General features: G+C 40.2%; 1 protein-coding gene and 1 long non-coding RNA gene across 2 annotated transcripts in view; one reads left to right on the top strand and one right to left on the bottom strand.

The window, feature by feature from the left end:
- LOC143110081 (NACHT, LRR and PYD domains-containing protein 1-like) overlaps window positions 1–16,638 on the top strand; it is a 34,393-nt gene extending 17,755 nt beyond the window's left edge. Inside the window, exons 13-17 of the mRNA XM_076272908.1 lie at window positions 10,841–10,930; window positions 11,721–11,861; window positions 11,945–12,100; window positions 14,675–14,803; window positions 15,153–16,638. Coding sequence (XP_076129023.1) covers window positions 10,841–10,930; window positions 11,721–11,861; window positions 11,945–12,100; window positions 14,675–14,803; window positions 15,153–15,354 — 718 coding nt within the window. The 3' untranslated portion in view covers window positions 15,355–16,638. The remainder of the gene's footprint in view (window positions 1–10,840; window positions 10,931–11,720; window positions 11,862–11,944; window positions 12,101–14,674; window positions 14,804–15,152) is intronic.
- LOC143109525 (uncharacterized) lies at window positions 4,711–5,732 on the bottom strand. Its single transcript, XR_012983886.1, has 3 exons — window positions 5,684–5,732; window positions 5,043–5,139; window positions 4,711–4,801 (listed from the first exon to the last, which is right to left on the bottom strand). It is a non-coding gene; the product is annotated as an uncharacterized LOC143109525 (long non-coding RNA).
- Window positions 16,639–17,675: the final 1,037 nt, after the last annotated feature.

Below are 17,675 nucleotides of genomic sequence, written 5' to 3'. Positions count from 1 at the left end.
TGCAGAGGAGTTGCTTATATCTCGTGACAGTGCGTCTTCAGCTGTGCTCCATAAGTGTCTCTCGCCTCTCCCCTAATCACTTTTAGTGGGGCGGCTAAGCGCAGATTTTCATCAGAATCGATCACTTTGCGATAAAAGCATGACATTTGGTATGAAGGCTCACAGAGGGGGTCTGATCAGATTTAGGACCGTAGGCGCTCAAAATTTGGCCCCTGGGGGCCATGGCGGCCATTTTTCAAAATTGCAGGCAAATATGAATTTCGTTATGGGAAAATGAATTAAAAGCTGCCAGAAACATAAAATGCAATAACACATTTCACCATAAATACATGTAAATATGAGCACACTTTCACATAGAAGGTCTTTAAACTTTAAAATATAAGATATGTTTAAAAAAAAATTGAAAGCGGGCGCCAAATATGGATTTCATAATGTCATAATGGATAGATGGCAGAAATGAACAATTAAAAAATGTGCACATTTGGTCATTAATCAATCCAGTACATTTTAAAACAAAAAAGAAAAGAGGTTTTTATGATATCTTGTGGTGGCCACAGTTGAATATTATTCTCTTTAAAATCTAGGGAACAGTTTTACCCTTGACTACAAGTGATATAAAGTCAGTTGAATGTGTTTCTCACTGTTACTCAGTAAAAATAGTGTAGGCTAATAATACTACAAGTGAGCAAACATAACTCAGACATAACTCAATATAATGTAAAATAGACTTAAGTCTGCAAAAATGTAGAGTTAGGATTCTGTGAAATAAAGTAGGTGTACATTTCCACAGAATTTCATTTAGGCTTGTTATCTAAACTAGCTGCAATTCATCCTATTTATTTAATTGTAACTCTGTGCTCTTGTACGGCTAGTTTATAGCACCAAAAGCTAATCTCAGTCAATTCTTTGCTCTCTAAATGCTCTCACCTTGACTAAAAATATAACACACAGTTGCAATGATCAGGCACTCAATGGATGTCATCAGAAATGCAATTAATCATTTGTATCCAGAGCAAACCCCTGTGATTGCCTTTGAACAGCCACTATTTGCCTTGGCCAAGCAAATACAGTGGAAGTGGCCAGATAGATATGGTGAAATTGTCATTCTTTTTGGGGGTCTCCACATTGAGATGGCATTCTTGAGGACTTTAGGGGACTGGCTGCAAGGAAGTGGTTGGGTAGTAGTAGGCTTTTGTTCAAGCAGACATTACCACAACCAGGCTTGGAATTTCACCATTTTAGGGGCAAGGCCACTTGGCCTTCAGTTGGGCATATTTGGTGGGGGGCACAAAGGCCACATGTCAGGGCACCAAGGCCAAAGTTAACTATACAGTAGTAGGCTATAAAAATGATCAAACTTGTATTTAGCCTATTCACAGCAGTAGACCTGCATCACTGTATGAAACATTACAAAAACATGAAACATGACATATAACAGAACTGTAAATCATCTGATCATCTAATATTTACAGATATCTAGGCTATATTTAACATTTATTTTATATTTGAAATCATGTATTGAAATAGCCTAGACACATGCTTAGCATTTTGTGATCATTAAGGCTACTTTATCAAACTCTTAGTCAGCTGTATATCCTCTGATTTTAATATTTACCGACATCTAGGCGATATTTGTAACATTTATTTTGTATTTGGCCTGTTATGAAATCACGTAGAAAAATGTAAACACATTGTGAAACTTAAAGCCCAAATTTGGAGGACATGCATGTCGAAATTTGCTGCAAATTCAAAACCGGATTACTCTGGAACGGCTAACTGTACAGGGGACTGCTTTAAACCTTTGTGTTCGGTAAAGTCTGCTGTTTATTTATGACCGCCGCTAGCGAAGCGGTCATATAGTGATTGTCAATTTCTTTTTTTTTTTTTTTCCCCCGTCATCTACTTCCTGAATTTTTGGTCAATGATACTCGGGACACCGAAACACCGGGGCACATGAAATTTGGTGGGTATGTAGCCCCACTAGACTTTTACGGAAAATTTCCGTTTGGTCCCCGGGGGCCACTCCCCCCCGCCCCGCGCTGGGCCCCCCGAAACCCAAAAAATGCAGTTTTTCCTAAATAACTACCTGAACCGTGGCACCGAGGATGAATATATTTTTATGGTATGTTGGTCTCAAGGGCCCACATCAATCTAGCCCATAATCACTCATTTGTGATTTGCACCCCCCCAATAAAAAATGAAAATGCAATATCATTCTGCTTTAATCGCCCCTCTCTTCAGTTTTATGTGTATGATTAACCTGACATTCTCTGGGGGTATGCCAAGTTTCGTAGAATTTCATCCATGGGGGGGGTCTAAAAAATTAAGTTATGTGTACATTTAGTGACTGTACACTCATTGGCCTGTAGATGGTGGTGCACACATATACACACGAACACACACACACACAGGCACGCACATACCATCGGTATCGGCAATTAGAACGGCCGATACCTAATTACAAATTCAGTAGGATTAAAGGGAAACCAAATATTCATCATGATAATTTACGTAGTCGTTTGTCCACCAGATGGCGCATCGTTGCAGTGAAACGTAATTTTGTTGGAAGTTAATCTACAGTGGGTTGGAAAGACAATACACTTCCTACAAGGACAAGCCTGTAGTTTACCGCAGAGAACGTCTAATAAGGGTAGGATGATTTCTGCATGACATGTAATTCCCATTTCTTCTTGAAGCTGAAATAAATCTGAGAATGTTTATCGGACATGCTTGGTTTTTACTGTAGATAGGCTACGTTAATCTTAAAGGGGTGATAGAATGATGATATAGGGTATTTTGTGCTGGTCCTTAAGGTCTCTGAATAGGGTGTGTAACATTGGTTGGGCTGAAAATGGCATATGTGCTGTTCTATGTGCCCTGATGCAAGCCTGGTTGAAAGCCCTAGAATGAAACGAGAGGTTTTCTTCCTTGTATGGTATGCTCATGAATATTTAGATGAACTGCGTGCTGATTGGTTGGTTTACAACGAGCGAAGCTCCCGAGCAAAGACGCAAACATGGCCGACAGCACTCACTGAAACAGCCAAGGTGGAAATACTATGGAGACATAGGTGTTGAACAGCATATTTGACCCTGAATCAGAGGAAGAATCTGAAATAGAGGAGCAACCAGTCGCCCATAGATTGGAAATGACTACTTCAGAGTGGTAAGTTTTGTCATTTACTTTTTGCCACACGTAGCCCAGTTAGCTAGCTGTAATACTAGTGCACGTTAGTGTCGTAGACTAAGCTAAACATTAACGTTAGGTTCATTTTTAGCATTGTAAGCAACAGAAGTTATTTATTTGCACACAAACAAATGTTTTACAACTTGTACCCTTGTACAATTTTTGTCGAGATGTCCAGTTAGAAGCTAGCTGAAAAGTTCGTAGCCAGTTGTGGGCCTTTCAGGCTATGCTGTAGTGAAAGGAGTGCTGCTTGCAAGGAAAGTAGCTGCTACTCGTTTTAGTCAGTAAGTATATTCTGCTGAATAGGTAATCTGATTAGGAGTTACATACATTATTGTAGTGGTAATATGCGATCTTACAACAGGACGTCCAGTTAGCTGGGCAGGAGCTCTGTGCAGTTCGTAGGCTATATGGCTGAAGTGAAACGAGTAGCCTACTGCTCGCGTCAATGAAAATATTACGTTTATGTCAGTAGGTCTAATGTACTCGTGTAACTATCCTGCTGATTAAGTCATCTGATTATCGAGATTTTTACCTTGTTTCCATGTAGTAATGTATGATCTTACAACGGGACGTCCAGTAAGCTGGGCAGGAGCTCTGTGCAGTTTGTAGCCTATGGCTGGAGTGAAACGAGGTCAACGAAAATATTACTAGGCCTACTCTCGTTTGTGTCAATTCAAAAACACTTTTATTTATCCCCATTTACATGCCATGGAGTAGAGTACAATAATCAAAAATCCTATAAATATCACTGTTTAAAATACAGTAGGTCTAATGTAATCTTGTAACTATCCTATTGACATCTGATTGAGATTATTACCTTCTTTCCATGTAGTAGCCTAATATGTGATCTTACAACTCTGGTAACTAAAACTGGAGACATTTACTTAAGCTACTTTGTGCTTCCTGCTCATTCAAAATTACGAAATAACAGCAGGGAAATTATGTTTGTTTTTTTCACAGGCTATGAGAATGGCCCAGGTTCCTGAGGAGCTGACCTGAATGACCATCATGGCCTCGATACGTTGTGCCTCTATTTATTCTTTGCAAAATGCAATGAATATTTACAGAGCTGACCATGGCCGTTTGAGAATCAGAGGGATGGAAAGGTGAGGACAATTTGATACAAGTGTTAGCAGTTACATTATATAAATAAAATATTTTTAACCAATACACATTCATTATTGGTTCAGCATATTGCAAAAACACAGTTTGATCAACACCACAAAATGACAAACTTTATTTTTTTTTCAACAATCGTCCAGTGATACTCTAATGTAAAAGATTTTTTATAGTAAAAAATTTCCTTTTCCACCCTGTTCTCGTTGCAGGCAATGAAGTGACTTGGCCTACAGGTCTTTTGTGAGCAGGTGCTGGGGTTTCCTTAGAAGAAGCGTCCGTGTCATGATCCCCTCGTGTGTGGTGCTACGTATATGGAGGGAGCGTCCGGATACTTCAGGACAGTACGTTGGATTCAGACCCCTTGTCGACTGAACCGTGACTGATGTTCAGCAACAGCATCCTCCATGGAAGGTCTGTCATGCTGAGCACACCAGTCTTGGGGCACAGGAATCCGCTGGACGGCATCCCAATCAGGAAGAGGGTCTTTGATGATCTCGAAGAGGACAAGAAAGAGGACTTATATTGGATACTGTAGGCTGTATACTGTACAATAAACAAATTATATGGCCCTGAACATTGTGCTTTGTTTACAGTACTGATGATGATTGACACCAGTAGCATCAGGTCTAAGACAGCCTGTTGTGTGTGAATCAATAAGTTATTTTTAGTGCCTATACTGTTGCACATTTTGATTTGTTGTTTGTGATAAAAAAAGTATATTTTATTAAACTTACAAATTGTTTGGCAAGTCTGTACATAGTTTCTCCTTGGCTGTCTTCTGTTGTGGGGACTCAGCATTCTCATTGAAGTGCATGGCTGCAAGATAAAAACCTAAACCAAACAACAGAAATGTTGTAACACAAGTAAAAGTCACTTTTGCATGCACACACCAAGCTGTTAACTCACAGCAAAAGCATTTGCTAATATTCTAAGCCCCACAAGATGCCACACTTGGAGCATCTGTTTGGCATGCTGCGTTTGTCATGTTGTCATTCTTGTAATGTTCTAAAATAAGAACGTGCAAATAAATCCATTGTATTTAGACAACACAGTTTTCAACATATCGACTAGATATCATTTGAATTGATAACGTGAAGTTGTTTCCACTTCTGACGTCAAAAACGTATGTGGGTTATATTACAACTTAGCAACCAAACTATCGTGTTACTCAGCTTCAGTTAGCTATCTTGCTGAGAACATAACCTGTCAGAGATCTCGACAAACATGCATAGTAAAATGTAGGTTAACATGACAACACAGGTTTTATCTGAATGACACACAGGAAAATTATATAGCCTTGCCAATGAACTAAATCACACATTCTACTTGCTAGATACACGTTAGCATAACTGCTTAGCGACAAAATAATACTTACAGCATGCGGTTGTGATGACCTTACAGCCCCTCGTTTCAGTAACAGCAGCTTAGCAAAGCCATCTTTAAACTGTCCAAGGTTTTAAAAACTGCCTTCGGTGAAATGTTTTGCAAATTAATAACGGAGTGTCGAACTTTGCAGGGATCTTCTGGTAGAAAAACATTATCCATGCCCCTCGAACTTCGAATCCTTGGGAAGACTATGGAGTCTCCGCTTTCTTTGTAGCCTAAGTTTCAGCCTGGAACATTGCATTTACGACCGTGGCTCATTTTCGATATCCTTGAAGAACTGTCTGCTTTATAATTCCTGTGGATGTAAACGAGCAGGCAGCTAAACTAGTGTTTGTCTCATCTTCGCTCTCCATTCACGTTCCTGGGCTCAGAGCACCAGTGGGCTGGTCTGTATGTAAATTTTGAGGCGTGACAAATGTACAGGCCAGAGCCAAATAAGGTACCTCGCAGCTTCTTTTGGATTCGCCCGTTTTTATGGCGGGAGTTTCGAATTGTGAGATTTGCATAGGAAGGAGGTGTCGATGGGGTTTTGAAGTTCTCTGTATCTCCATTTCACCCACTGAACTATCGCTATTCATCTATGACAAGGTAAACTCGGTTTTGCATTCTATGACCCCTTTAAATTATATCAATAGCCTAGGACGTAGGTAAAATAATGTTACCGTTAGCATTGGTTGAGTGATGGAGGCCAATTTGATTATTGATGTATTTGTAGAAAACCATAAATGCGGTTATAGGCTACCAAGCAAATTGATAACAGCACTAATTGTATCTTTCGACTGTCATCTCATTTGCTTATGACCATAACCTAGGCTACTAACAGGAGCTAAGTGAGTTAGCCACAACACGTTCGCTACGTGATGTTTTTTATAGGCTACCTGAAAGATAACCTCTTTATGATGCATCCTAAACACCGGGCTGGGACATTTCTGCTCAAAGTCTCAAAAAGCATCTGAGTCAATGTTCATTCCCAAACACCTATATAGGCTACTTCAATCCTCTATTTTCAAGTAAGGAAGAGCATGGCTCAAAGTAAAGTAACTAGGACTGAAACTACATAAATTCGTCAAAGTGAATAATTTGTGTCAACTCGCCGCAATGTAGATTTATTAACGCACCCGTGATGATCTACATCTCCATTTAAACCAAATGTTTTAGAGCGCACGTTGAGAGATGTATCCAGGGCAGGGCTGTACCTACACATATTTGTTGCAAGTGCTACAAAAATCATTCTTTGCAATGGATGATTTAGTACCAACGTTACACCGGTCCGATACAGTTTTGCCTATGGCTATACCGTGAGACTGAGACGCTTTTTGTTTGTTCGAAGTGCGTGTTTAGGGTGTGAGAGGGGAGTCGATGTGCTTTATTCCAGCTTGGTAGTTGTAGTCTATGCGATTAAAAAACATGTGTGTGTGTATCCAAAACAATGATAACGCTTTCATTATGGCTGCTTTAGCTACTGTACAGTGGGTTGGGTTCCATTTAGAAGTGTCCACTTCATTCGCGCTTTCCGTGATTCACACAGCTGCGTGAAATGTATTACTACTGATATGCAAAACTATTAACTTTTCGCCAAGAGGTGGCAGCTTAAGTCCGCTTGATACTGTAAGCCATTGGTTCCCAAAGGAGATTTTATTTGGGTCGCCAGCATAGCCATGACAATTTATGTTGTGTAATAGGCCTAGCATAGGGCCTACCTTATATAGCTTATATAGTTTGTTAACAGTCACGGTTTTGTCATAACTTCTCTATGCATTTTTGCATTTAGAATAGCTCTGAAACTGGGGGGCGAACACGTCGCAGGGGGGGGCACCAGTGCGTGAATATCTCAATCGCAAAATTAAACAATATTTCTATCGGGCGGCTACCATGGACTAGGCTGGGTGAATTCAGCCTGATCTGCCGGCGATTTCTTTTTCAATTTCTTAAAAGATTGAGCTTGGTCTGGCGAAAGCCAGACTAACCATGGACCTCATTGTTGCAAAATGCAAGGGAACATGAATCAGCCTATTATTTGCATGAACAATAATGGACAGTAGCTCTTCAACTTGGCCCGTTAAAATGTGTATGAACAGTCTAGCAACGCATTTCATGAAGGCCCTTTTGGACATGTCAGTTATTTGCACCACTAGGTAAAACAGCATTTTGTTTTAGACTACTGGTATTTAATTTGTGCATTGACAATAAAGCTGAATATCATATGAACTAGATGACTAAACTTATGCATATGTAGAAGAAGAAACATTCACAAAAATCCATGACATGACCTCTCTTCTTGATAGCTGTTGAAAACTGCATGGAACTGACAGGGATTGTTTTGTTTAATAATAATAAATAAATAAATACATTATGCTGCTACCTTCTGATTTTCCCAAATACAATGTAGCCTACAGGTGTACCTTTCATCAGTCCAGTTGCAATGGATGGACTGTGATGAACTGCCCTACTTGTGATTGTTTAGAGATTTTAAAGGTTTTATAACAATGCTACACATTTTTTGGCAAGTGCTACAAATCTATTCACCTTTGCAGCGCCAGTAGGCTACTTTGTGTGCGGCCCGCACACACACATTCCAAACAAGCATACACAAAAGTTTCAAGAGTGGGGGATGGAGTAGAAGATGGAGACAAATTCATTAATATGATTTATTTTCGCGGAATGGATGTACAGGACTGAGCGGCGGTCATATTTTGTATTGCTATGCGGTACATCTAGTTTGATATATGGTTTGCCATGTTTTGGACGAAGGGTTCTTGAAATATTCTACCAAGATGAATGGGTAGGCGCAGAACCTAGAATTTATGATTCAATTTAATCATAGTATTTATTTGTCTCGCGAACCGTTCACCAAACGGCTAACATCGTTTAGAAGCTGAAAAAAAGCTCTTTCATGTGATGTGATACTTGTGATGTCTGTATGACAAATTTGATGCTTTTATCACAAAGTGATCGGTTTTTGCGCTTAACCGCCCTACTTTACCAATTTGCAAATTATGAATAACTACTCATCATGAGATGTACAGTATTTCGTAATATCTTTATTCTAATTATGTTTCCCAATGTAATCATGCAATTTCTAATGTTTTGCATGGACGTGCGCTGGTGTTCGTTCATGAATGATAGATGGTGCGTGCACCTGCCAATATGACTGTTGACAATGCGCTCTTAAAGGGGACTCTTGCAACTATTTCAACGTAATAAACCCGTTTAGAAATCATTTGGATGGTTAAATGACCTGTTCCGGTGAAAATGGTGACTTTCCCCGCTGCCCCTAGCGTCCCCAGGCGGAAAACCAACCTTGCAACATTGAGACTACCGTCCTGGAAAGAGAAGTGAGAAACAAGAAACTCGTTCTTACCTTGTTTGTTACCTTGTAACATCCACATTGTTCTTCTGAACTTAAGCTAACCATTTCGCTAGCTTGTAAACAAATCCATGTGCTTTATCGTTACCTTTTTCCACAGTTTGAAATAGCATAATGCACAATTTCTCCAGCAGAGGGGGAAATATAGCTAATCCTGCCAAGTTTCCCTTTAAAGGGCTGTATTTTGCACCCTGGCGCATGGCGTAAAACTCGTTTTCCACCCAGCGCAAAGTTTAATTCCTTATTTTGCACGTTTATTTTTTAAACAATGCGCCCAGGAGTGTGGCAATTAACAACTTAGGGAGTGGCTTAGCGCATTGTCTAAAAATCGCTATTGTACACCTGATCAGAAGTCTATGGTGAGTTGTTTATATGTTATTTTAAGAGCGCATTGTCAACAGTCATATTGGCGGGTGCACAACGCACCATCCTTCTATCATCCATGAACGCACACCAGCGCATGTCCATGCAAAACATTACAAATTGCACAATTACAATGGGAAACATAATAAGAATAAAGATATTACGAAATACGAAGTGCTCATGATGAGTAGTTATTCACCATCATTTGCAAATTGGTAATGACGGTTAAAAGTGATTAGGGGAGAGGTGAGAGACACGTATGGAGCACAGCTGAAGACGCACTGTCACAAGATATAAGCAACTCCTCTGCAGGATAAATGTTTTTTTTATTCAGTCATTTGAGCAATATCAGGGTAAGTGTTGCTTTTTCCAGCCTATGTTTTCGATGGTAACCCATTGTCAGTCGATAGTGAAAGTAACTGCATATGCAGTAACTGTCTTGTCGTTGACTGACACCATGGTGAAGTTAGTTTCACTTTGCCAATGAGTTCAAATAATAGAGGAGTGCAGATGCGTGAAGGCTATGCTAGGTTTTAGTAAAGCATGGTTTAGTGGAATGACTATTCCATACGGTCTCGCAAGCAGCCTCCTTCAAATGCGCCGTTGAATCTCAAAATACCGACACATTTATTTGACATCGTGCTCTGCGCCGTTAAAGGGAATGACAGATGTCATTCTCATTGGTTTAAATAATGTTACGCCCCAAACACACCCATGACTGATTAAAAAAACCTAGGAACACCTTGTTGCGCCATGCGCTCGATGTTTGATAACGAAAACCCTCCCAATGTGGACTGGACATCCTACTAAATTTGAACAAGCGTTTGACGAGTGACGATGCACTTTTGACTGTCATGATAGGGCCCTTAAAATAACATATAAACAACTCGCCGTAGACTTCTGACCAGGTGTACAATTTTAGACAATGCGCCAGGCCACTCCCTAGGTTGTTAACTAGCACACCCCTGAGCGCATTGTTTAAAAAATAAACGTGCAAAATAAGGAATTAAACTTTGCGCCGGGTGGAAAACAAGTTTTACGCCATGCGCCAGGGTGCAAAATACAGCCCACTGTCTTAGTGTCTCTGGTATGTTCACGCAATGTTTCAGTAATTTAAACTACATTTTATCAACTCATAGTTGGCCCAGCCTATTATTCAACAGTACACAACTGAGATACAGATTCATGAATTCTGGTAAATTCATCCTGTAAGGGTCTGGGGAACACTGTGTGTGCAGGTGACCTTCCAAACCCAAAACTGTATTGCAAGGGTGGGACTGTGCTAAATAAGTAATGGCACAAACCATTTTTTTTGTAGCTTGTTGCACTGTACAGTCCTGTATCCTGTCCTTTGAAGTGATCAGGTGCACACGTTGAAGAATAGAGATGCTAACTGATCTGTCCTTTGACTTACAGAATTGTTCGATTTCGACATTCCACTTCCACTAAAGAGAAAAGTTACCACTGCTCATCTCTGTGTTTTACTAAGGATTCCAGCACCCAGAGGTAAAGCTCCACATATGAGCCAACTCCTTTAAAGGGACACCAGGCAACGTTTTCAAGTTAATTAATCATCTTCGTAAGTCGGTATATGGTTAAATGACTCACTACAGGGCGAATGAAGAGTCTCTCACCCGCCCCTACTGCCTGTAGTAAGAATATCCCGCTTGCAAGTTCGGTGTACCCTACCCGCGACCTTCAGTCTCACAAAGTCTCAGACATCGCGAGAAGCAGAATCAGTTTACATCCTGCATCCCCAGCACAGAGGCAGGCTAACGAAACCCGGCTAGCGATTGTTGCAAACGTGTGTGAGCCGGCGAAGAAGTAGCGAAAACCCTTGACGGAAGATGCAAAGAAAAGAAAAAAAAAAGAGCTTCAGACCGAGCGAGGGCTCGCACACGTATCAAGACGTACAGACGCTAGGGGGAGCTTCGTAGAGAAAAAGCACTCAGGCTTGCCTGGTGTCCTTTTGGCGTAGCCTAATGTCACCATACTCTCTGTGTCTGCTGGATTCATACATTTGTTTACATACGTTTGCAAATTACCAAAAAACAACTCACAGAAAAAGAAGAGTTCGCTGGCCTAGAGTAACCTTCTTCTTCTTCAGTGAGTTTTTTTGGCAGTTTTGCAAACGGAGTGCATTACCACCATCTGTTGGACTGAAGTGCAATGGCAAGTGTACCCTGTAGCCTTGTTCTGGCTGCCGGGTGAATAAGGCGAATTATGTTTATCAGTTAATAATGTTTTAGATATTCTTTCATCTATTTACGTCTTCTTTCATCCATTTGCTTTTTAGTCTGGACATTGGAATTGACACACAAAAGGATGAGGCCGCAGTCCCGCATATGTCACTCTTCCTGTCACGGTCCTCAGTGAAGAGCTTTGATCTGAAGGACTTTCTCTTGAAATTCCATTCTTTGGAACATTTAGATGAACCGTAAGGCCCCATTTTATATAATTTTATATAATACAGATTTGACTGCTGTGTTGTTACTGATGTGATACTGATGTGTGATACAGAAGTCCACAGCTTGATGGGCATGATGATGCCCTGATGTCCCTGCACTCTCTGCCTGGTCTGAGGGAGATGAAGTTGGAGGTGGGCAGCCTGACTGTCCGCTGGGCAAAGAGAATCCTCTCCCTCATTCACTCCTGTACCACTCTTCAGAAACTACAGTAAGTCTTCTGCCTGTTTTTGTGTTGTGTGGGTATTTGTGTTTGTGTGTGTATGCTAATGTTGTTTTTATTAGTGTCCTTGCTCAAGCATATAGCATTGGGAAGACCTGAAGATTCCAATAGTGTGTATTGTAGTGGCAGCTATAGCCTTGAGCCATTTTAAACAATATTTCAAACCATGGCAAACATATCTTCCTTATGTCTTGCAGAAGAGTTTTTTTTTCTTTTCTTAGAGCTTAGTGCCATAATTGTAGACTAATCTGGCAGTTGAAATGGTAGACCAGACCAAAATAAAAATGTTCAAAACTTAATAGCAATAATGCCAATTTAGTCTTCATGAATGGACAGATGATGTATTTTGGGGGGTTACTACTACAGGGTCTCGTGCATGTCTCTGCTGATGGAACCGCCCTGTAAGGACAAGTTCTGAGAACTTAAATGGGGCTGAACAAGTACATACCTGGGGATAGGTAGTTCAGTGCAGCCCCAATAAACTCCTGCAGTGGTGAACAAATGAGACAAATGAGAACAAATGAGTGAAAGATGACAAGAACATTTGTTTTCTAAACCCTGCAAGGCAAACGTTACAGCTAAATTAATTATGGGTTAGGCTACATTAGCTTGTTGAGTTGAGGTAATACGGAATAAATAAACTAATTTCCTGTAAATAATAGGCTTTGAAGAAGAAATCTGGCGAATTTTCACTTCTAAAACTGATAGTTCCAGTCCTTGATTGTGATTAGCTGAATCACGTTCGATGCCGTTGTAAAATTCAGCACAAACACACACCTTGACCGCATTCCATTCTATATTACTATATTACTGCGCCCGCAATGCAAGGGGCAAAAGTAACGTAGATCATTACTCATTGCCAGAGTCTCTTGCAGACACAATTCAAATTGTGCGCTGGATTTCCAGGGTACAGTGCAAGAGCAAATCACTCCAACAGAAGGATTAAGATATCTGTATGTGGCCACTTCATCATCATCATTAAGGCATCAGGAATGTACTGCAATTTTGTTGGTTCCCTCAGAAGTTTTCAAATGTACAGTTTAATTTCATGGTACAGTTCCCAATGGAACTGTACTAGAAATTGACTATTTAAAAAAAGGCTAAATTTGATTGGCCTGAGTGCACTCAGTAGGTCATGGTTCAGGACTTGACCTGTCCTGACGACCAGATATACCACATGACCATTGATTTTAAGGAATTACTGCGCTACCATAACTTGATACAAATGTTAAAGTAGCTGCGTCTCAACATTGCTTGGCAACCATTCAGATAGAGGAAGTATATTTTTTGGCGGAAGAATGATTATCTATAAATAAATTGTTACATTTCTCGTTGCTTTGCCTTTGCCTTTACTTTATGAAACTTTGCCAGGTGTTTATAGCAACAGTTTTAGAAAAGCAATAAGCCACTCGAGTCCATAGGTTACACTGATTCTACAACAGCTAAGGGGGGTTTTAGGCACACAGCTAAGGGGGGTTTTAGGCACTCAGCTAGCGTGTCAGGTCTAACAACGCCCCTTGGCTGTTGTAGAATCAGTGTAACCTACGGCCTCTCGGGGCTTAACGCTTAAATAGACCTCAGTTTCTTGAGGTCACTGAGTACTGTTAATGAGAAAAAAAAATACAATCAGTTTTACCTAGCTTGAGTTGCTGCAGTTAACAGTTAGAGCTTCCAGGCAGGTACGGTGCTACACTCTGGGGGCATATTCATGAGCCCCCATTTTCATGCCAGAGTGAAGAGCTGTAGCTGCCTGGCAAATTTAGCTGTTGGCTGCAGCAACTCAAGCTAGGTATAACCAAAGTCCTTTTAGGCAAGTCCCTCCACTCGGCGGCCATATACCAACGTTTTATGGGCACTCATCGGGCACAGTCTTTGGGTCGAACTGCGCGTGCGCAAGGCTTCACGACACCAATCTTGCTCCAGCGGCGAGATCACAACACATGATTGGCACGATGTCTTCACAACACACCATATGATTGGCTCAATGTATTCACATCACACCACATGATTGGCTCAATGTATTCACATGTCGACGTTTTGCCGAGGAAGGGGTAGGATATGTGTAGACAACGGCCATATTAGCGTGACAAACTAGCCCCATGCATTTCTATGGAGTATTTTTTGAGTGCTGTGTCTCCTCATTAGAAAGTCTCTGGTATAACCGATCGTTTTCCCTTTTTTTGAAAGATTGCTGGATTTGTCCTTTAACTAATCAGAATTCCGATGGTATATTTATTTATCAGGTCATTACAACTGAAACCTACATAATGCGCAGGCACTTGCTAAGAGCATTTGCTAAGATCAAAGCTGTAATCAGTAATAGTAAAAGCTCAGTGTAAAACTCAGTCATTATGGTTTTACAACCAACCATGGACATTTCCAGATACACGAAAAGTAAACAGGTATGTCAGAGCAGAGGTTTGAGAACAGTGTGTGTATTTGAGAATTGAGAGCAGAAATCCCCTATATTAAATTGTCGACTGAGATGCCACAGTTTAGTTAAAAACACATTGCAGACCAAAGAAAAATATAGGAAAAGGCTAACATTTGTCTTGCTTTCAGTGTGAATGTTACTGGTTGGCGGTGGACTCGCAGTGGACTTATCCCGGCAGGTGGCTTCTTGACAAAGGAAAGTATCCATCTACTTCAGATGGCACCGAAGCGGCCAGACTGCACTCTGATACTTCAAGGGTGTGTTTGATTTGCTAAATCAGTCCATCACATTACCAAAAAAATACTCCGTCTTCGACACACTGTAGGTGGTCAGACCACAGAGAACAACAACAACAACAGATATATGCATTTTTGGATGTTGCTGTAATAATGGCAATGTTTTAAATGCATTTCTAATTTCAAATGCATCAGCTTTTGGATGATATTGCTGTTATCAAATGTTTATCTTACATTAACGTTACTGTTTAATTATGTTTACATTATTGATATCACATAATAAACACAATGTTACAATTAATGCTAAACAGCTTTTTGATATGGTTCGTGAAGATTGGTGAGTGTGATGACTATGCATCCTCTCATGAAGGATTCGGTGCAGCAACACCACCAGCCAGTGCAGTGAGGTCAAAGACTGGCACCTGAGCTGCAACCAGAAGGTGGAGATTTCAATAAAAGGGAAGCCTTTCCAGATGATGACGACAACTGAGGTGTATGAGAGGGAGGGGATGAAACTGAAGGTGAAGAAGAAAAGACGGAGAAAGAGAGGAGGGAGGCGTGATGGACAGTGAAGAACACCACTGTTCAGATGAAGAGGGTGAGGAGGACAAGTGAGTGAGACAGCTGCTGATGATTAAGACAGTGAGGATTATGGAGGGCAGTGTGGAAAAGACCAGAAGATGATGATTACAGATCTGCAGGATCAGAAGTGTACTGATATTCTTCAGTGCTCATAGAGTGTAAGAGCTTTGTAGGAGATTCTGCAGTGCAAGTAGCCTGAAAAATCCAGACCCTGGTAATCTAGAAAGATTAAGGGTCTGGCCACGAACAATGTAATGGCCCAACTCGAGGGGCGGCACCAAGCATGCATTTGAAAATCTCACTGCACGCAATTGGATAACACTAGACCAATGTTTACTCTGAATGATTCCGGACTTCGATGCAATTGGATAACACTACGGCCAATGTTTACTGACCTCCAATGTTGCAGCGCTGTCGTCATCTGTTTAGCTCGCCTCTGGCCCACCTACCGGTATATCAGATACACCGATGTAATCGGTTACCCGCAATGCAAGGGGCAAAAGTAACGTAGATCATTACTCATTGCCAGAGTCTCTTGCAGACACAATTCAAATTGTGCTCTGGATTTCCAGGGTACAGTGCAAGAGCAAATCACTCCAACAGAAGGATTAAGATATCTGTATGTGGCCACTTCATCATCATCATTAAGGCATCAGGAATGTACTGCAATTTTGTTGGTTCCCTCAGAAGTTTTCAAATGTACAGTTTAATTTCATGGTACAGTTCCCTCAATTACAACAATTATTGTACTCAAATAGTACATATGTTTGATTTTTAGATAATTGTGCACATAGTAATGGCAAATACTAATTATTATCTTTTCACTAGAAATTGACTATTTAAAAAAAGGCTAAATTTGATTGGCCTGAGTGCACTCAGTAGGTCATGGTTCAGGACTTGACCTGTCCTGACGACCAGATATACCACATGACCATTGATTTTATAAGGAATTATTTATCACCGTTTTGATGGTTGTTCATCAGAGGAAATGACCCTGAATTTATTGAAAAGTATAAATATCTTGGAACAAATATCTTAGTAATTGAGTTTGTACATGTTTGTACTTCCTGGAGAATTTATATCTGTAATCTTGAAAAAAATGTAAATCCAAAAAGTAAGTTTAGAAATTGTGTTGCTGACTTTTGTATAGTCTTTGTAATATGTGACAGGAAAGATTTCTGTGTTTTATTTGAGTTGATTTTGTTGTCTCTTATTGTATCCACTTAATCCAAATAAAATGATTGAACTGAACCATAAATCCCTTTAAAAAAGCAGTTGTGGCTAAATGTTTAAATCCACAGCACAATAAATGTATCTATGCATTGTCTCTGTAAAGCCATTCATTTGACTTTATGATCTTCAACCACGGATTGGGCTTTACCTGTTGTATTCCATAAATTCCACACAATAATCGCAGATTCCCAAAGTAGTTACAAGAACACAGAAAGGAAAGTCATTCTGTTCAACAGTATTTTGACGCCCACCTTTTCTCTCGTCTTGATCAGCATATTTATTACACTTCACAGGGCACCTTTGTGTTCTGGTTAAATATCAACTCAGCATGTTGTAGAACACCTGCTGTGTGTGTGGCAGGAAGTCATGAACCAACCTGGACTCACAGTTCCTCTAATGACGGATCCTTTGGATTCAGCATATCCAGTGAATTTGGGTCATACTGAAGCTACCATAGAGGGATTTGCGTGAGCCATAACTACAATTTAGGATAGCAACTCCCTTCTGTTGATGGGTATGTGGTGTGTTTCTAATGAGAGTAGTAAAGTGGCTACAGTAAATATTCATGACTGCCTGCAGAGATCATGTCCTTACAAATCTGTAGATGGTTTAAGTGTAAAATCACACAAATGTAAATTAAAACAATTCTGGGGACCCTAATAAACTTCAATAACTCTTGAACTGTAAGTGATGTATGCAGTAACCTTATCAAGAAATAAGAGAACAAGGAGTCATTTCTCATGTTAGATTGATAGACTGTGAGAAATTATTTTAAGCTCAGTAATTAGACAAAAAATGATTTGATTCCTCTGTATATTTATGTCCCATAATTGGGTAATTTCACAATTAGGGTGTGCGCTTTATTTCAAAAGGATCAAAAATTAAATAATCTAAAAATGTAATTTTGGTTTTTACACATTCAATTTATGTCTGTACAAGGATAAAAAGGTTGTTTCCTGCATAGGCAGGAAATTTGGTCTCTGCATTTAACCCAATCTGTGACTTAGTGAAACACATTCAGCACACAGTGAGGTGAAGCACACACTAATCCCCGCGCAGTGAGCTGCCTGCAACAACA

This window comes from Alosa pseudoharengus, unplaced genomic scaffold, assembly GCF_046254945.1.
Source record: "Alosa pseudoharengus isolate Yale_2024_CS ecotype anadromous, Long Island Sound unplaced genomic scaffold, YU_APseudo_1.1 YU_APseudo_1.1_scf_7, whole genome shotgun sequence".
Classification (NCBI taxonomy): domain Eukaryota; kingdom Metazoa; phylum Chordata; class Actinopteri; order Clupeiformes; family Clupeidae; genus Alosa; species Alosa pseudoharengus.
This window is presented reverse-complemented; position numbering and strand designations above follow the sequence as displayed.